This window comes from Herpailurus yagouaroundi, unplaced genomic scaffold (genome assembly GCF_014898765.1).
Source record: "Herpailurus yagouaroundi ecotype Mexico unplaced genomic scaffold, PumYag 67737, whole genome shotgun sequence".
In the NCBI taxonomy this organism is placed as follows: Eukaryota; Metazoa; Chordata; class Mammalia; order Carnivora; family Felidae; genus Herpailurus; species Herpailurus yagouaroundi.
Window position 1 is genome coordinate 2,109 of NW_024420533.1, and position 21,051 is coordinate 23,159.

Here is a 21,051-nt window from a genome sequence, read left to right on the forward strand (position 1 = left end):
GATGTCAGCACAGTGCCCCACGCAGGCCTCAAACTCATGAACTGCAAGACAGTGACCTGAGCCAAAGTCGGACGCTTAACCGACCGAGCCACCCAGGCGCCCGTTGAATAATTTTTATTAAAGAGACTCTCCCCGCTCCCATCCAGCCTCGACGCCTCGCAAACCTGCTCCAGACCAGAACCCTTTCTCATCCTCCCATGCAACAGAAATCCCCGTCTCCTGCGCGGCTCTGGCAGATCGTTCAGGGAAGTCCTGTCCCTCCAAGACCAGAGGGAATGATGCACACACAAGAGTAGACGCCTCCGCAGCACTTTTTTCCAGGCCTAGTGTGGCCTCTAAGCACATGAACAACACGTGCTTGCTTGAGCTCCCCAGGCCTTCTCCAGTGACACAGGACGAAACTCGGAGAGCCCGAGTACCTTGGTCACGGCCATACGACTAGGGAGCGGCAGAGGTGGCCTCGCCCTGGGGACGTGGCTTCTGGGTCCAGGACGCTTGAGTGCTACCCCATCATAGCAGACGCCGGTGTGGGGGATGCAGCTCATCAGTGGCCCGAATTCTTCACACCTGGTGTCCACACTCTGCCACGTGACGACACGGCTCCTCCCACCGAAGAGGTGGGGCACATCCCACCACCTCTCTGAGTTCAGCTGTGGGGCTTGCTTTGGCAACGGAAGGTTAGCGGTGTGATATAATCAGGTATGTGGAAAAACACCTTCGTGCCCGGGTCGGTTCTCTCGTGCATCTGCCACTGACTTCCCCAGGCCAGGCTGCCGGTTCCAGGAGAAAGGCAAGAGACACACGGAGCAGAGTACCATGATCGCCGCATGCGTGAGCTAAAGAGATACCGTACTGCACACTGAGATCTCACAGTTGCTTGTTACACAGCGTAACTACGGCCACGGCTAACTGATACAACCTATGTCCCCTGACTTTTGCCTGCCTGCAAACTGATCAGCCTTAGCTAGGCTGGCCTAAAGTTACACACATATAGAGAATCCATCCCACAATTTATCGGTGGCTTAAGAATCTGACCTATGGTGAGGACAGTTTGATTAAAAAAAAAAAAAAGAAAAAAAGATAGAACATAGGTAAGTCAAAGACATGCTCCATTCACTCAAAGACACATTTATTCTGTTAAAAGTCAAGCAGGACGATACGATGAGGGCTAAGTGGTAAGGGTCGAGCATGAAATACGTATACATTTTCCACACTGGACTGCAGGATAAAAGCCACAGGCCATACCCCTGACTGAAATCTCGCCATACAGAGCATTCCACAGCTGTGCTACGACAGAGGGGGAGGAATCAGCCGCCACCTAAGAATGCCAAGGGCAAAACATTAGCACCAGATTGTTGTTGTTATAGCAATAACATAGCTATGTACAAAGATATGTACATCGACTCACTGGAATCTTTGGGCCCCTGCTGACTAGACGCTGAAGAGGCAAACAGGGGAAGGTACAGGACAGTGACCCCATGTGCTTCGCGGCAAGGGGGACAGAGCACTGTATATTGCTGTGTGTAAGAGAAGGTCCTCAAAAGACCTAAAAGGCTGGATAGAGACACACACCTCCTGTTACTCACATTTTACATATATATCCTCAGAATGATTCACAATACTGTATTCGAGGGGAAAGAATCACAGATAAACGCTTTGTCTAAATTAAAAGCAAAACACGCTGAAATTACTGTGTTTGTCCCCCTGAGGAAGAATGACAGAGGTCCGTGGACAGCCAACTTCACCTTCTCTGAAGTGACCAGTTTTCACAGGAAGGGACTACAGCAGGAGGAAAGGAAGACACGTCATTGGCAGGATGGGGATTTTTTTTTCAAGTCAGAAATCACTTAATGCAATAGGACTGGAAACTTCTGAAAAGGCATAGAGCTTTCTGGCATGAGTGGATTGCCAAAAAGAGGGTTTATTGCGTGCGTTACTGAAGCTTGCCACTTTGGCACCCCCGTGGGGTGCAGAGACGTTAGTGCCGTGGCTCAGGGGTCCAGCTCCCCACCTCTGGCTCATCGAGTACAGACAGCGGTCTGTTAAGACATTTGTGTGCACGTGTGTTCTGGGAAGGCAACCGTCGCAGCGGACAAAGGGACGTGTCCCCACCTGTCGGAAAACTTTCATGGGAATAGGGGAAACAAGGATCCAAATGATCCCTCGATCAAACAAACGTCCGATCATCACTTCAACATGGTGTCGTCCAAGGGGCTGTCCTGCCATTTACCACGCGTTCAATCGGGTGAGCATCTGTGAAGAAGCTCTACATTGGCGTAGATTAAACGGAAGTTACAACCAAGCCGATGGCGGCTGAATGTCTTTCCACGTGCTTATTTTATTGCCCGTGCACACGGCCTCTGTGCTGAAGCACCGAGTTGTGTTTCTTGCCCATGTACTAACCAGCTGTTTGTTCTCTTGCTTCTGAAAGTTCTTTACACGTTCTAGATCCTTTGTCATAGACATGATTAGCACATCTTTCCTCCCAGTCTGTGACTTGTCCACTGGAAACTGACAGCATGACAGTGTCTTCTTAGTGAGCAGACTCTTGAGAAACTTGCGGTTTCAGCTAATAAACAGGGGACAGAATCTATAAACTGTGGCAGAAAAAGATCGGGTTTGGGAGTTGTAATACTCCATGGGGCCTCTGAAAGCGCAGAGAGGAAAGGTTCTTACAAGTAAATGGAAAGTAACCCTTACAGCATGGCAATAGATTTAAAGAGGCAAAAACAGAAACGTAGCCAATTGTCACTAACAACCATACGCACACAAAGTAAGTGTTACAGGCAGAAGGTAATTTCAGAAATATGCTGTTGGTCTCATGAAACAAGTATCTAGCGAGCACATCACTCCTACTGGACACACTACTGACCGAGGACTTTCACTTTGCAGGAAAAGATCACGTGAACCGTGACGTCAGGACTGAAGCTCCTCGTGCTGTGCGCGTGTTTTAAAGCATGCACACGATTCTTTCTGTGGCGATTTCAGGATGCATGAAGCCAACACATAAGGTGTTCATTTCACAGTGGGTTTTTAACCACTGGGAAACCATTCCCCTTTCCAAAAGGTTAGTAACTTGTCATCATATCATCATGGTTTTGCTGGGAGACAATGAATGAAGGACGAGGAAGGGTCCACACCATCGGACGAATGGGGTACGACGGGGCAGCCCACGCTTCCCAGGGTAAGGAATCGCAGGGTATGACGGGAGCCAGGGGTTCCCCGCTCATGCGCCTTCAAGACTCACTCAGGCTGCTTCCTGGGCGGTTGGTTCAGGATGTGAAGACGGGAGGAAGGGCACACCTACCAGTGAGAAGGACCACTTGCATGCACTACACAGTCTATACTGAGGGAACCCGCCACCCTCCGGAGGCTGGGCCACGTGTGGTAACCGGCAAAGCAAAATGGCTAATGGTGAGATGTTCTGCTCAGCGTTCAACGGGGAAGCTAAAACACATTAAATAGATCATCACAAACACACACGGAAGTTATTGCTTCTCTAAAGCAGCCATCCCGCTAGGGGACGACTCGGGCTGCAGGACATAAATACCGGCTGGGGTCTCCGCGTGCATCCTCCGGAACCGAGCTCAGAGGGGCACTTTCCGGCCTCCGCCAGGGAGGGCCCTCCTATTTGCCTCTTTCTGGCTGCAGGCTGTCGAACAGACACTTGAGCTGCTCCTCGCCCAGGTGTATCTTGTCTTCCAGCTCGCGCTGCTCGATGATGAGGGCGGACTTCATCTTCACGAAGTGCTCGCAGTCGGCCAGGCTCTCCTCGCTGAGGTAGCTGGCCAGGATGTCGAACACGATCCGCTCCCGGCGGTCCAGGTTCTCCTTCAGTTCCTTGGCGTCCTCGTGCTGCTGGATGAGGACCCGCTGCTTCTCGAGCAGCGATTGCTGGGGAGAGAGAGAGACAAGCCCGTTGAGGACGAGGGCGAGAGCAGGGGCTCCGGGTGGCCGCCACAAGCTGCTGGCCACGCTGCGGGCTGCCTCAGGGGACACCCTGACGCCAGGTTAGGGACCAGGGGTCTGACGGCCTCTGCACGGAGATACTCGGGCGCGGCTGGCCCCAGCCCTTCCTCGAGAGCTCACAGGCTCGTCCCGCCTCCCATTTCTTCCCACTGGCCTGGAACGGCTCAGAGGAACAGCCTTGATGAGAGCAGCTGTCCCCGGACAGATAAGGACAGAATTCTGAGAGCCTCCAAAGGTGTAAAGGACTTAGGGATCCCACGCGCGTCAGAGGCCTGCCTGTGACAACACCGCGGCAAAGGCAGCAAAAGGCGCGGATTCCGGAGAACTCGCGGAGCGGGGTGTGTACACCCTTCCGCAGGAGAAGAGCCCCTGGGCGAGCCTGCAGGGCACGCGTGAGGGAGCAAGGACAGGCAGAACAGACGCAGGGAGACGGGGGAGACTCCCCGGCTCCCCGCACGGGGCCCGCTCTGGGGGACACGGACGATCCCGTTCCTAAAATGTGGCGCTCACAGCCGCACCGTCTCTCCGCAAAACACACACCTAACGGTCCCTGCCTTCTCTAAGTTTAACGAAAACTAAGAAAGGAAGAGATGAGTGCATTCAGTCTCCCACCGTCGGCTGGGGGAGGCCGGGGCTTCATTTCCTCCGTGTGATTTTTTACTTGGACAGCAGGACAGCCGCTCTCATTCTGCCATTTTGCGACGTGGCCACGCACAGTTACCAACGGCCACCGTGAGAGTCCAGCATGCGGCGGCTCTCTGTAAAACGCCCGCACACAGAGAGAGCGCGATGAACGTGAGCGGCCGCTGTCACTAAGCAGAAAGTGTCTTGGTGGGCGGGTCACTAAGCAGAAAGTGTCTTGGTGGGCGTCAGGTCCCCTGCCCACTCCCGTGCAACACCGCCCTCTTCAGGTCACGCGCACAGAGAATTCTCACGCAAAGAGGAGGCAAAGCAAATCCGTTAAACCCAAAGGGAAACAGGTGCTAACAGACCCTAGAAGTGCGCTTTGGATTATTAACATCAGTCAGGCTGGGGCGCCTGCACGGCTTTGTCAGGTAAGTGTCCAACTCTTGAATTGTGGCTCAGGTCACGATCTTGTGGGTTGTGAGTCCCAGCCCCGCATCAGGGGAGAGAGCCTTGGGATTCTCTCTCTCCCTCTCTCTCTGCCCCTCCCACGCTGGTGTGTGCAGGAACTCTCTCTCAAAATAAATACATAAAAACTTAAAACAAAACCAGTCAGGCTGACTAGGGACAGGAGGCTGCAGAGGCTGGGAGAGGACCTGATGGGGACATTTTCTGTCTGGAAAGATGGAGGGAGCCTCAGAAAACGTTCTGCCGTGTCTTTTAACTAGTTACTATGGTGTCTCTGAAAACCTTAGCGTCTCCAAACTTCCACTGCCTGACACAGATTTTCCTCCAACGCCAACCCTGCTGGAGACGGGGCCTCCTCACTGCCCCTGGCTGGGGGAATGCAACACTCCATTCACAGGGAGCCCCCGGGACGTGCTGAGGGCTCCAGAGCCTGGTGCTCAGGAGGACCACGTGCGTGGTCCTTAGCGTTGGCATTCCTTCATCATCCCCAAATTCTAAATAAAGTATCTGTCCGTTCCACCCACACGGAGGGAAAGATAGATTATAGAGGAGCTGAGCTGCAAAGACCACACCAGTTGTTCACTTAAAATCAATACTCGAGAACATTCCAATTATGTATAAACGAATCTCTTTCTTGTTCAAGTTTTTTTTTAAGAATATTTTTATTTTTGAGAGAGACAGAGCACACTTGAGTGGGGTAGAAGCAGAGAGAGAGAGAGAGACTCCCAAGCAGGCTCTGTGCTGACAGCAGAGAGCTAAATACGGGGCTCCAACGCTCGAACCACAGATCATGACCTGAGCCAGTCGGACATTCAACAGGCGGAGACACCCAGGCACCCCTCGTGTTATCTTCCTCTCCTCAGATACACGTGGCAAAGACGAGGAAATCAGAAAGTGGAATCTGAACATCATCCAAGGGTCCCGGCTATTTTGTCAATGCTTATCCAGTACGTTCAAATGGTAGTCATCAATGACTTAGCTAAGCACAGAACGACAACGTCTGCGAGCCGCGCTCGAGAACATTTAGGTCGCCTGAAAGCGCTCTCACCTAGGGTAAGGGAGAGGGCTAACTCTTCCGCTCCCCTTTCAGAGAAGGAGCCTTATTAATAATAAAGATGATCATTTGAGGGCCTACACAGAGAAGCAAACTCCATGTTCTACTGATATTTGACCCAGGAAGTGAAGCCAACAAGGGGGCTATTACTTCCTGCATTCTGCAAACCCCCTAAGAGACACGTTCCAGGCTGCACACCTCAAGAGAGGGAGAAGAGGCAGACAAGTCCTCGACTGCTTCCAGACTGCCGTGTGCACTCCTGTTAAAAGCAGCAAAAAATCACATTCCATTCTCAGTGAGACCCACTTACACGCATGGTCAAGAAAGGCGAAAGAGACTATTTCCTAGGAAGAGACGCTTATCAGTAATGATCCGTGGGAACAGGTGAGAAGATGTGAAAAGGAGCCCACGGTTCTTCCTGAACATCACAGCAGCCCTGCAGTCCCATGACCACGCCTGCCAGGCCCTGCCCACCACACCCCCCAGCACCTGTCTCCCTCAGTTACCAGCAAAGTGAGGGAGAGCCCTGGACACCCGAAGGCGTCCTGCGCTGGGAGGTGCACAGGCCGCCGCAGGGACCGTGTGAGGCTTCAGGGCACCAACTCGTGACGCCCCACGCGGAACCTTCCCGCAACCACCTCCCGCCCCGCCCCCCGCCGAGTCCAGGTCAGGCACGTTGTATCTACCCGATCACCAGGAGAAGTAGTGTCATCCAAATTATTGAGGGCGTTTTCTACCCGCGCCAGACGGCCCGACAGCGACAGCAGAAGGTTCACCACTTTGTCCAGGTCCCCAATGAACATGCGGAACTTGTCAAACTCGTTGGGTTTGCACACGTCTTTGGCGATGGCGTCCACCTCGTCCCCCAGTGCGCTGTTGGCACGGATGTCCTCCAGCAGGCTCTCCCGGGCTTCCCGAAGCACTTGCAGCTTGCGACTGATGCTCTCGATGAGCTCCTGCTGTAGGGCACAGGGGGGCATGCAAACACTCGTTAGGGTGACCCGACCTGGCACCTGCAGCGGCTGCCCGGGCCCTGTGGTCTCACGTGAGTGACCCGCGTGGGGAAGAGTTGATTTCGCATCAACTTTCTAAGAGAGGCTTTCTAAGACCCGGGGAGGGCGAACAGCTCCTGGTGAAGTCCCTGGCGTGACATTTAGACACGAAACTAACCTAGTCTCCTCCCGTTAGTGTCCTATTACACAGCGATAGGTAGGACGTGGCCCCTCGAGATAAACCTCATTTCATCTTCACCTTGGCCGGGATTCTCGGGGCCCACGTGAGATTCTGTGCTTCATAGTCTGCAATCTTCCAGTGCAAGAACTGACACGTACACAAGTTATGGATACTGAATGGCGTGATTTAAACGTATGCTCCACACACAACTAGCAACTTAAAGTTAAAACAAATAAAGGGATGTCCGTAAAATTAAAAGTCTTTTGAGAGTAACCTGATTTGAATGTGACCGAAATGCACATATATTACTACCTTTTTAAAAATATGGCAAGAAAGGGGCGTCTGGGTGGCTCAGTCGGTTAAGAGCCTGACTTTGGCCCAGGTGATGATCACGGTTTGTGGGTTCAAGCCCCGAGTCGGGCTCTGCTGACAGTTGAGAGCCTGGAGCCTGCTCTGGATTCTGTGGCCCCCCCCCCCCCTCTCTGTCCCTCCCCCACTCATGCTTTGTCCCCCTCTCTCTCAAAAACAAAAGCATTAAAAAAATATTTTAGATAAAATAAAATAAACTAAATATAGCAAGATATACGTCTCACAAGTTATCATTTTATGCGATTTTAAGCGTAGCACTCTGTGGCATTAAGTACATTCATGTCGTGGGCAACCGTGACCACCGCCCATCTCCAGAACTGCCTCATGTTACCCAACTGACACTCTGACCATTAAACATGAGTTCCCCACCCCCTTTTCCACAGGCCCTTTAAGTGATTATCTCTTAAAGGGGCAAAACTAAAAACCAAACATATAAACTGGCCTTCCTGCTGAAGTGGCAGGATTTGAGCGGCAAAGATGGTCTGCCTCCTCTGGTAGATCTGGGGAAACGCACAGGGATGGCTCTAAAGGAACGCAACAGGTGAGCCCAGGCTGCCAAAACCACTGTCTTCTGAGCACGCATGTCTGCGTGCCGTCAGGCCCACCCGCAGCAGAAGCGCCAGGGCGTTCACCCCCACGTGCTGAACCACACACAGCCCACGTGAACCCCCGCACGCCACAGCGCTGAGGTGCACAAACCCAAATGAAGCCTGCAGAATGTGAACGCTCACGTCCAGTTAGGATGTTCAGCTCAGCCTGCTGCAACAAGGAACGCCACGTATAGAAAGTGGACCTATGAAGTCCCCCCCACACCATCACCGCGTGTCCTGGGCCCTTTACAGACTCCAACCCCACAGGGAGCTGGCAGAGCCGAGCGGAGAGAAGTCACCCGCCCGGAGGGAGCGATGTCTCATTAAGCTCTCCAGGACCGTGATCTTGGCTGCACAGGGGAAAAGGAGCCCGCGCCTCCAGGACTGACACGAAAGCTGAACGCGTGCCTGCGTGACAATCACCAGCCTGGCGGCTTGTGGTAGGTACCCTTACTTGGCAGGTATCAGCAGTCCTGCGTGCAGGCTGAGAAGTTGCCCCGGCTTAACAGACAACAGTGGGGTGAAACCCGCCTGTCATGGGGGCGCCGGGGTGGCTCAGTCGGTTAAGTGGCCGACATCAGCTCTGGTCGTGATCTCACGGTTTGTGGGCTTGAGACGACAGCTCAGAGCCTGCAGCCTGCTTCAGACTCTGTGTCTCCCTCTCTCTTTGCCCTTTCCCCGCTCGTGCTCTGCCTCACTCTCTCTCTAAAAAATAAGTAAACGTTAACAAAAATTCAAAAACAAAAAACGCCTGTCCCGATGACAGTTTAGGTGGGCAAAGTCACACGGCGGCACGAAAGACACGCTGAACCACGAGCAAGCCATCGCACGCTTTGCAGGAGCCAATGACGTGTCCGCTTTGTCTACGGAGGAGATGCTGACGAGAATCCCCATCTGGCGTTGATGCGCGCGCACAAGTACGTATGACGGTAAGTCCACGGCCTGGAAAGGCATGGGCACTGCCTGCTCGTGGTTCAATCTGCCTAGGGCTTATCGCAATGTCTGGGTATCCTGCAGATTAAGATGGCAAGCAGTTTCAGAGGAGAGCCGTCCTCGTCCTTACTGCAGATTAATCGGCATGGGTTTTCTCCTAAGACACCCAACATGGAATTTATAAACTGCTTTGGGCTTTTTCGGGTCAGGTTCTAGTTAGTCTTCCCTCACTAATTTATTTATTTTACTTATTATTTTGAGAGAGAGAGAGGGAGAGCAGAGGAGGGGCAGATACAGAGAAACACACAGATTCCGAAGCAGGCTCCAGGCTCCATGCTGTCAGCACAGAGCCCGATGCGCGGCTTGAACCCACGAACTGTGAGATCACGACCTGAGCCGCAGTCAGACGCTCAACCGACTGAGCCACCCAGGCGCCCCTTCCCTCACTAATGTAAAGCTGTATGCGTCTACACTTCTCTGATATTTTCTCTCAGAATGTGGGTGTCTCGGTGCGTCTGGTTACCTACCTATCTGGGGAGACGGTTTAAGTCAACTTCGAGTCCCATGGCTAAGATGGCCTTTTTCAGATACTCATAACTTGAGGGAAGAGCACAAAATGGATTGTAGGGATGGAGAACCTTCCAAATTCTCACCTGCAGGCAACCCGTAACCCGAGTGAACACCTCAAGCCATTCAGAGGATTGTGGATGTGTGAGGACCCCTAGCCAGGGCTTCTGGTAATTTTCCTGTTTCATTCTTCTTTAGCAATTATCGTGATAAAGATTTCACACCAATGCATGATATGCGCCTTCAAAACCTGCAGTAACAGCTGAGCGAACTTGGAGCTGGACGTTCTGGAAGGAGCCCAAATTCCTCTGATTCCTTTATACGTCTTGCGTAAAGTTTTATTAGAAATACCCTCCCCTTCTTCCATAAAGGGCCAGACGCTGACTTTCAGGGATCTTGGAGCAAGGCCTGGCCCAGGAAGCATGCGGATCACTGGTTATCAGCACCAGCCGGGGTGCAGCAGGCCTCACCCGCCACATCAGATAAGCCTCGCGTGAGCCCATCCGCTTGTGTTCTGCAGCACATAGCATTCAAGAGGGCCTGGGGGGAGAGCAAGTGGTGGCAGAGGCCAGCCACCTCCCCCCACCCCCCGCCCACCCTGGGTCTCACAGCAGGTGCACTCCTGCCCCTTACCTCTGTTTCCGGTGCCCCCCGCACACCTACTTTTGTCCCCCTCTGTGGGGGGAGTGAGGTCTTTTCTCTCTGGGCCTCATGCCCACGTCTAAGTTCCAGGGAAGAACCACAACCCTCAGATTCCAGATGTTGACCGTGGAGTGTCTGCTTCTGCTGAAGAATCCCATATCTCAGTTGGGCCTCTTTCTGGGCAGAGTGTGCCTGAGCCGCCTCAGGTGTAAAAACGGATTTCGCCTTCCTGGGGTAACGCTTCCAACCAGCCACCACAATTCCCTCTCTGCATCCCTGTGTCCTCAGCCTTCTCCTAAAACACAGGGTCACCCGATTTGGCACTCGGGCTCTGTGAGCATGCAGCGATGCTGGGACCATGACAGCCAAGGTCCCTCTGGGCACGTGGGTCCACATGCGATTCGGGGTCAAGCCGCTCTACCGTTATGGCCCATCAGGTACATCCACACGGCACGGACCTCCTTCTCCCCACCGTGAACACTTTGTACAACCACACGACACAGTGTATTTGTGGGTTATGGGAAGAAGGCTGAAAAGACAGGGTGCCAGTTGCCTTTGTCAAATCAAGTCGAAAAGCAGGATTACTGAGTCACTAACACCATAGAGAACTGTGATTTACAGCATTTGCCGTTTACTGTGAAATTACTCAACATTTGCATCTGGAATAAGATATGTCAGTTGGGTTAAGAATTTAATCATGCGGGGCGCCTGGGTGGCGCAGTCGGTTAAGCATCCGACTTCAACCAGGTCACGATCTCACGGTCCGTGAGTTCGAGCCCCGCGTCGGGCTCTAGGCTGACGGCTCAGAGCCTGGAGCCTGTTTCCGATTCTGTGTCTCCCTCTCTCTCTGCCCCTCGCCCGTTCATGCTCTGTCTCTCTCTGTCCCAAAAATAAATAAACGTTGAAAAAAAAAAAAATTAAGAATTTAATCATGCGAGGGTGCCTGGGTGGCTCAGTCGGTTGAGAGTCTGGCTTCAGCTCAGGTCATGATCTCATAGTTCGTGAGTTCGAGCCCTGCATCAGGCTCTCTGCTGACAGCTCAGAGCCTGTTTCGGATCCTCTGGCCCCCTCTCTTGCTGCTCCTCCGGCCCCCAAAATAAATAAACATTAATAAAACCCAAGAATGGGGCGCCTGGGTGGCGCAGTTGGTTAAGCGTCCGACTTCAGCCAGGTCACGATCTCGCGCTCCATGAGTTCGAGCCCCGCGTCGGGCTCTGGGCTGACAGCTCGGAGCATGGAGCCTGATTTGGATTCTGTGTCTCCCTCTCTCTCTGCCCCTCCCCCGTTCATGCTCTGTCTCTCTCTGTCCCAAAAATAAATAAATGTTAAAAAAAAAAAACAAAAAAAAACCCAAGAATATAATCATGCGGAGTAGGTTGGGGGGGGCGGGGAGTAGGCTGTCAGGAGCCAAGTTCACAGGGATTCATCTCAATCCCAAAGCAGTCATCTAAGGTGAGGCAGTTGCCCAGCAACTTGAGCCTCCCAAAAGCAGAAAGAGAAAAGAGCCACCCAGATGAAGGCTGGGCAGTACCAGGACGTGCCCCACCCCAAACTCATCACAGCACGAGAAACAAGGCCATGTCGTAAAAAGAGTCTGACTTTGTTCGGCTCAGGTCATGATCTTGCGGTTCGCGGGTTCGAGGCCCACGTCGGGCTCTGTGCTGACAGCTCAGAACCTGGAGCCTGCTTCACATTCTGCATGTCCCTCTCTCTCTCCCCCTCCCCGGCTCATGTTTGGTCTGTCTGTCTGTCTCTCTCTCTCAAAAATAAACATTAAAAAAGAAGAAACAAAAAAGAAAGAAATTGGATATGTGATTGGAAGCCAGATACAAGCCCAGGACTAAAATTCTTATCTTTTATGCCCTTTAATTCCCTTGAACAAAAAAGCAAATATTCCCCAAACTGAAAGTGAATTTCTCTCATGCATGGGTCACAGTATTTCTTCTATTATATCTGAAATCAGCCAGTGGTGTTTTTAAACCACCAACTATACACGCATAATCTTTTGGGAAGATTTTTGTTAAAGAAAAAAAAAAGTGTCTTTTTATGAAAGCAGTTTTCCAAAGTACTAAGCATATGGCAAATGCTCACAAAAGGCTGCTTCGCTCCTTTTCTTTCCCTGGTAGTATTTGACGGGCTCAAGGCCCTGGAATAAAGGGTACGTGCTAGCCTCCGGAACGGACTTTCTTTGGCAATCCTGTCATCCATTTAATGCTAAGGCCTTCCTAAAAAACTAGGTAATCACCTAGATGCCACAGGTCTGGCGTGCTGACAGATCACGGAGATTTAAAGCTAATAGAGCAGTAATGACATTGACACTGACAGCAGTAATGCTGTCCCTACCATGACCTCATGGCCACTCACTATGTAGTCCCTGACCTCATTTCTGACTTTATCTCCAGTCCTACCCTCCTGGTCCACATAGCTCCAGCCAAAGCCACTGCTGCTTCTCCAATGTGTCACAAGCCTACCACCTCAGGACCTTCGCAGCGGCTGGTCCCCTTCCCCCGGTGCACCCAGATATCCACGCGGCTCACCCTTCACACCACTCTAGGTCGCTGTTCAATCATCCCCTCGCCGGAGCCCTCTCTAGAATCACCTTCCTTTGTTTCACTCGATTCTTTCACTCTGTTTTCACTCTCTCACCATCCAATGTACCACATTAAACGTTGGCAAACTCTTTCCATAAAGGGGTAGACAGTAAAGATCCTCGACGTTCCAGGTGGCGTGGTCAGCTGCAACTACTCAACCCTGCTTCTGTGGAAGGAAAGCCACCAGAGAGCATCTCTAAGTGAATAAATGTGCCTGCATGTCAATACAAACTTTGCTCACAAAACCAGGTTTGGCCCACAGGCTGCATGCAGTGTGCCGACCCCCTACTGTGTATTTGTTTTCATGTGGGCTGAACAGAGGCTCCCCTCTGGAAAGGAAGGGCTCCGTTCTGTTTGGTCTCCTGCTGTATCCCTAAGCGCCTGGGAGTTCTAGGAGCCAAGAAATGCCGCTGCTTGGAGGACAAAGCACTTTACAAGCACTATGTGGGGACTATGATCTCCTGGCGGCAGGTATTAGAACCTGATATTCAAAGAGAACAGGTAACTTGCTGAAGGTCACAGAATGAAGTCCGCAGCATTTTAACTAGGGTGGAAGGGACAGATTACTTGGACTGAGACGTGCGGCCCCTTCTCTGGCAACGAGCACGATTTCATTGACCACGGCCTTTCCTACCTTCTTCACCGACAGGTCGTGGTCCAAGTCGCTCCCCGAATCCTCCTCGGGCTCCTGCTGCTCCTGCAGATCCTTCATCTTGATCAGCAGCTCCGCCTTGGGGACCGAAGTGCTGTAGTACGTGGAGCTGGTGGCCAGGGACATGGCCGCCGGCACGCTCGGCTCCTCTCTCCTACGTAAAAAGATCAGAACCGCAGCTGGCTGGGACCCTACGTGCACGTGCCCCCTTCCAGCTCACGGCCTCGGTCCCGACGAGCCAATGGGGCCGCTAACCAAAAGACAACAGCCGGGGGATGGGACCACCAAAGGGGGGCGGAGGGGCAGCCCTTGTCTGCAGCCATGTCTGCTCCCTCTTGCTTTGATCCGACTCACCTCCTCTGCCCCTCTCTCGGGCATCTCACGGGCACTCCCACCTACCGCCAGTTAACGACGTGTATGGACACAACGGACATAAACAGGACAGATGTGAGCACACGCCTGTGCAGGCGGCCCACGGAATGAGACAGGACGCAAAGCACGTTCCCCCAAACCATGGAGATGCATCTGTTCACTCCGTTCCACAAGCGGGAACAGAAAGCCTCCTTAATAACTATGACGTTCAGGAGCCTTCGTGACTGACATCTGGGGCTGTGGGGGTGTCCTGTCCACCGCAGGGTGTTGGGCAGCCTCCCACAGGATGCCGGGAGCACCTCGCGGGGGCGACAACTAAAAACGTACCCGGACATTGCCAAGTGTCCCCTGGAGGGAGACGATGGCCCAGCTGAGAAGCGCTGTCTTCTGAGAGGCGCCTGCGGGCATCGCAGGAGCTGCGCTATCCTCACATCTTTGCCAGGCCTCAGAGTTGTCATCCCCAGCCACGGGCCTTAGCGCTTCTTTTGGGAGGGTCCCCGGATGGCCAAAACGTGCTAAGCACTGGGCAGTACTTTCGGAAACCTGCCCCCCAGAAGCAATCATGAAAACAGACACACGGAGAAGCCACCTGCCCCCTGGAGCGAACCAGATGCTAAGAGGGAGAAGCACACCAAGTGGCCACACCGCGCACCTGAAGGCGGTGCTTACTCACTTCTCGTCCGTGGTCCCAGGAGAGGGGACTTTGGGGAGCAGCTTCCTCCGCTGCTGGGCTTCTTCCAGCAGGTGCTCGTCTTTGGGGAAGATCCCCTCCATCAGGTCCATGGTGGTTCTGATCTTCACGCCGGGGTCCAGGATGTCGGCCAGAGACTTCTCCTTGCCCACGATCTCCCGGGCCAGCTCTTCTGACTTCAGGTCTTCGGCTGTCCTCTCCTTGGTCTTCATGTAGCTGAACCCGGACGGAGAGGCCCCGCTGTCCTTGGCAGTGGGCGCGGGGGCTTCGGGGTGCTGGGGCTGGGGCTCGGCGCCCTGGCGGCTGTACACGCAGAAGCGGGAGTAGAACTGCTCCGAGGTGCTGAGGGTCTTGATGTGGTCTTTCTCCAGCCCGCTGGGCAGTGTGGGCAGCTCGGTGGCGCGGGCCAGGCCCTGGCGGCTCTCCTTCTCAGGCCGGCTCTCCGAGTGCACAATCTTGATGGGCACCATCTTCACAGTGGTATTGTTGTCAATCACCCGCTCGATTCTGGAAAGAGAAGAGCCATGTGCTGAAAACGCAAAGTGAGCCCTGCCATCGACGCCTACCCAGGAGAGAAACCCGCTGGTCCCTCACCTGCTCTTCCGGCTGGGGAGCCCAGGCTCAAAGACCTTTGGCCACTGAGCTGGAAGGAGCCTCTGTGATCACAGACCCAGGACGGGGAATGGAGGTCGAGGAGGCCTGCGTTCCTGACTCTGAGCGTCTGGACACCTTTTTCATTTTCAAAATCACCCACACCCCTAGGGGAGCCGGGGGTGTATCCTTGGGCTTGCTGACTGAGAGAAGGGTGGTTTAACATGCGTTTTCATGCGGATAATAGTGCAAACATTAACAGGCCCTGCTCGGTGACATTCTCCTTTGTCAGGGAACCTGCAACAGGCTTCCTTTCACAGTCATCATTAAAGCCTTCCCTCGCTGCCTCTCAAAGCAGGGCCAGTACATACCCACGGGTGCCTGCGTGGTTCTGGGGCCACCGGGAGACTTCTAGAAAGATTGCCTATGTTTTTTTTCTTTTCATGTTTATTTTTGAAAAAGAAAGTGCAAGTGGGGTAGGGGCAGATGGGGGAGCAGAGGATCGTTTGAAGTTTAAGCAAAAAATCCCCGGACAACTGTTAAAGATTTAAAAGTAAGCTACCTAGGGGCACCTGGGTGGCTCAGTCGGCTGAGCGTCCGACTTCGGCTCAGGTTATGATCTCACGGCTCGTGGGTTCGAGCCCCGTGTCGGGCTCTGTGCTGACAGCTTGGAGCCTAGAGTCTGCTTCCGATTCTGTGTCTCCCCCCTCTCTGTCCCTTTCCCACTCACACTTTTCTTTCTCTCAAAAATGAACAAATGTTGGAAAAACAAATAAGTAAAAAAGTCAGCTACCTAGTGTTAGCACACGAGTTGAAGCATTTGTTTTGGTAGGAATGCCCATTCTGAAATCCCTCAGAGGCTAGGAATGCTTGCTCTCCACTCTCCGCACTCCTGCTGGGGGCTCAGGGCCTGGCACACAGGGACGGCTCAACAGCGCGTGAAGGTGGGAGCCTGCCCTGCACCCCGGCTGGTGCCCCAGCAGGCAGGAGCGCGTGCACACTCATGGTCAAGGGGTAGCTGGAAGGAGGGAGAGGCCGGACATGGAGGGAGATGAGGTGAGCAACTCTGCTCAAGAGATCCAAGTCAGCAGAGAGCAGGGCAATTTCTTTTACATTTTTATTTATCTCTAAAATTATTTTTGTTAATGTTTATTTATCGTTGAGAGAGACAGACAGAGCATACGTGGGGGAGGGGCAGAGACAGAGGGAGACACAGAATCGGAAGCAGGCTCCACGTTCTGAGCTGTCAGCACAGAGCCCGACATGGGGCTCGAACTCAGGGACCGTGAGATCATGACCCGAGCTGAAGTTGGACGCTTAACTGACTGCCCCACCGAGGCACCCCTTTCTTTTAAATTTTTAAACGTTTATTCATTTTTGAGAGTGGGGGAGGGCAGAGAGAAGGGGATAGAGGATCGATCCAAGCAGGCTCCACGCCATCAATGCAGAGCCCGATGTGGGGCTCGAACTCACGCACTGTGAGACGCTTAGTTGGATGCTTAACTGACTGAACCACTCAGGCGCCCCAAGAACAGTATCTCTGAGCTGAGCCCAAATGACCGGCAGCTCAGGAAGCCCTGACACAGGGGGACCCTGACCCTTCCCCTGCTGACCCATCGGTAGCTGACCGTGGATACAGAGCAGGGCCAGGACCCCTCCCCGGCTTCTTGTTCAGCCTGCAGGTCACTGGGATCGCAGGCTCTCATACCAGGATTGACCGATGGGGCACACCGTGGGGACGGTGACTAATTCAGTGCACTGTGAGCGACTTTCTGGGTAGCAGCTCTTGGAGGTGGCACGGCCACCATGTGCCTCACTGAGCTTCCTGAGAACAAAGCGTCCACATGTGGGTCTGGGTATAGACACTGACCCGGATTCGGGCCCTCTGCGAGCACTCATACAGCAGGGGACATGGTGCACAGGCAACCTTTTCCGACCCAAAAGACACGATGGGTGGGAACACTAAAAAATGTGGGTACCCATCACCCCCCAGTATCTTCAATAGGCACTGTTCCTGTTTACTGAAATCCCTCTCAAGCTCCTGGAAAAGACAGAATGAGAAAATCAAAACACTGGCTTCAGGCAAGGAAAAAATGAAACCCACTCCCTACGTCCTGAGCTGACGCAGGTCACGAGCACTGTGGGAACACATGGCTGTTTCTCCGAGGAGCCCGCAGAGCTCAGACCAGCTCCCGAGAAGCGAGCGACCTGAGAGGCCTAGGCCAGCTCGCCTGGAACAGTGTCGTACACTTGGCCCGCCACACAGACCGCGTTATTGCTTCTTCTTCCCTTCAGAACGGACAACGCTGCCTCCCACTGACAGGTTATCTCAGTGGTGCCCACGGTCTGCATGACACAGAGCACAGACGTGGCCCCCAGATGAAGCTGTGGTTACGAGGCCACACTTGCAGAGATACAGGATGCTATCAGTGGTGTCCTCTCTGCCAAGTTATTTTCAAGGTGGAAAGAAAAGAACAGGGGCGCCTGGGTGGCTCAGTTGGTTAAACATCTGACTCTTTAAAAAAAATTTTTTTTAATGTTTATTTTTTTTTTTAATTTTTTTTTTTTCAACGTTTATTTATTTTTGGGACAGAGAGAGACAGAGCATGAATGGGGGAGGGGCAGAGAGAGAGGGAGACACAGAATCGGAAACAGGCTCCAGGCTCTGAGCCGTCAGCCCAGAGCCCGACGCGGGGCTCGAACTCACGGACCGCGAGATCGTGACCTGGCTGAAGTCGGACGCTTAACCGACTGTGCCACCCAGGCGCCCCATGTTTGTTTATTTTTGAGAGAGAGAGAGAGAGAGAGAGATACAGCGTGAGTGGGGGCGGGGCAGAGAGAGAGAGAGAGGGAGACAGAATGTGAAACAGACTCCGGGCTCTGAGCTGTCAACACAGAGCCCAACGCGGGGCTCGAACCCACGAACCGTGAGATCATGACCTGAGCCAAAGTCGGACGCTCAACTGACTGAGCCCCCCAGGCGCCCCTTAACATCTGACTCTTGATTTCAGCTCAGGACATGATCTCTTGGGTCAGGAGTCTGAGCCCTGCGTTGGGCTCTGTGCTGAGAGCGTGGAGCCTGCTTTGGGATTGTCTCTCACTCTCTCTCCGCCCCTCCTGTGCTCATGCTCTTTCTCAAAAGAAATCAATGAACTTAAAAAAAACAGAAGGGCTTGAGACTCTACAACAAAAAGGTCCAACAGAACTTTCTGGGATGATGGAAATAAATGGTATGTGTGCCATTAACCACACGTGGTGCAGCGGATGCACAGAATTTATTTTGTTTTTCATTAGCTTCCATTCCTACGGCCACATGTGACTGTGGCTACCGTATTCAACAGCACGGGACATCGGGGCCAGAGCATTCCCTGCTGCGGGGCTCACCTGTGCACCGCAGGATGCGAGGTGTCCCGGCCTCTGCCCGCTGGATGCCAGCAGCAACACTCGCTCTTCAGCTGTGACCCCCCAAACCTCTCCAGACACAGCCAAATGCCCCCCCGGGGGCAAAGCCACCCTCCCCCAGATGGACCACCACGGCCCTAGCGAGCAAGATGAAAATTCTGCACTTCTGCCCTTTCCCAGTTCTTCAAAGGCACTCTGAGAGGACGGCAAAAGGAAATATGCAGTGTTCGGGACCGGTCGGTCCCTGCCTGACCATATTTATTATCGACGTCTCCACGGGCACGGCAGACAAGTCCACGTCGGAAATTCTAACAGCAGCGCCATGGAGTTGAACAGGTTTTTCCTCTGCCTTCATAACATGTGTATACCAGCTTTGCTTTTCACATATGACACAGAAAGAAAATGCGTCGGGGCACCTGGGTGGCTCAGTCGGTGAAGCGTCCAACTCTTGATTTTGGCTCAGGTCTGATCTCACAGTTTGACCGTGTGAGGCCTTGCGTGAGTCCCACATGAGCCCCGCATGAGTCCTGGCGGGGGCTCTGCTGTGACAGCGTGGAGCCTGCTTGTGATTCTATCTCCCCCTGTCTCTGTCTCTGCCCTTCCTCTGCTCACACTCTCTCTCAAAAATAGAAACATAAACCTGCAAAACGTGTGGAAATACTGGACATTATGAAAAACACCGAAGTCTCCTGAAGGCGTCAGGCTTACTGCACACGGGACCCTCCAACCACACAAGTGCTCAGGGAAAGCACAGCCCTCACGGGCAGATGCCCGGAGGGAAGGCACACACCACTGCTGGGCCTGGACCACGGGGACAGAGGACAGTCCGCACCTGTGGCACATCCCCTTTGCTCCTGGAGAACAGGGCACCCCTGCCCCGACCCCAAGTTAAAAATCCACCTGACCCCTGGAGCTGTGGGTTGTCCCCCATGGGGTCCAGACACCGCCCCCACACCACCCAGGAAAGACGCCCGGGAAACCTCCCGCGGGAGCCCAGGGAAGGGCAGGCGTGGGGCCAGGGCCGTACCTGGTGGAACTCTCGTCCTGGACCAGCAGGGGAGGTCTGTCCGTGAGCTTCTGCGGGGCGAACTGGGGCGAAGGGGAGCGAGAAGTCTCCATGGCGGCCGGGCGCGGGGCCCGCAGCGAGGAAGGGAGCGGGGCTTGGCTCTCAGGCCCGGCCGGGCGCCCGTCTACATGCCGCCCCGCGCGCTCGCCGTCTTCGGGCCTTTGGCCGAGGGCCGGGAGGGGGGCGCACGCGTCCGGGGCCTCGGGGGACGGCAGGGGCCCGCTGGGGGTGCCGCCGGCCAGGCCCCCCCACTGCCCAGGCTCACGCTTGGGGGGCGGTGGCGGTGGCGGCCTCCGCGGGGCTGGCTGCTTGGGGACGGGCGCGGCGCTCAAGGGCCTGGGCTCCTGCCCGCGGGTGTGCGGGGCCGAGGGCGCGCCCTCCGAGGATCTGTAGTCTCGAGGGAGGGTCCCCGCTCGGCCGCGGGCCTCCGGGGGCACCTCCGGAGCCCCCCAGGCGGGAGACGGCTGACCGAGCTGGGCCGGCGTCCGGGAGTCCTGTTGTCCTGCCGCACCGCTTGCCGGCCGTCGGACATCTGCTTGTCTACAGGGAGAAAGTGTACAAGTGAGCGCACGATGCCAAGCCGCATCTCTCCAAACGGGACTAGATCCAGATCTCGATGACCTTCTTAACTCATTTTCGGGAATGAAAGCCAGATACGTTTTCCCACACCTGTCCCCGCCGTTTGTGACGCAAGGTATCCAGTCCAAGCACACACAGGAGGCTGCATGTTGCTACCTCCCGTAACAGGACGGGAAATATTAAAATGACACGCACACACTTAAGGTACAAACATGTACTTGCACACACAAGTTGCATTGTGGGGCAAGAAAATTCACACTTTAGTTATTTATAAAGGTTCAGACCTCTTAAAATTTTTTTTCAATGTTTATTTACTTTTGAGAGAGAGAGAGAGAGACAGAGACAGAGAGCGTGTTGGGGAGGGGCAGAGAGAGAGAGAGAGAGAGAGAGAGAGAATGAATCCAAAGCAGGCTCCAGGCTCTGAGCTGTCAGCACAGAGCCTGACGTGGGGCTTCAACTCGGGAACCACGAGATCACGACCTGAGCCCAAGTCAGATGCTTAACGGACTGAGCTACCCAGGAGTCCCCTTTACACATTTTTAAAAACAACACTGGTGAAAAATCTCATATGGCTATATTTAGAAATATTTATTTCTTGATGTAACAGTACTTAGGAAAATTGCCATTTACAAAAAGGCATAGAGCTTTCTAACATGAGCCTCAAATCAATTTATGAATAAAGCCTTTAAAATCAGTAGTATATTATTTTTTTCCTAAA

At 53.7% G+C, this 21,051-nt stretch overlaps 1 protein-coding gene across 1 annotated transcript; it reads right to left on the reverse strand.

The window, feature by feature from the left end:
• Positions 1 to 1,108: 1,108 nt before the first annotated feature.
• SHROOM2 (shroom family member 2) lies at positions 1,109 to 20,363 on the reverse strand. Its single transcript, XM_040468629.1, has 5 exons — positions 19,716 to 20,363; positions 14,678 to 15,202; positions 13,615 to 13,786; positions 6,802 to 7,071; positions 1,109 to 3,894 (listed from the first exon to the last, which is right to left on the reverse strand). The coding sequence occupies exons 1-5, from the start codon at positions 19,805 to 19,807 to the stop codon at positions 3,628 to 3,630; spliced, it is 1,326 nt and encodes a 441-aa protein (XP_040324563.1). The 5' UTR covers positions 19,808 to 20,363; the 3' UTR covers positions 1,109 to 3,627.
• Between the last annotated feature and the right edge of the window lie 688 nt (positions 20,364 to 21,051).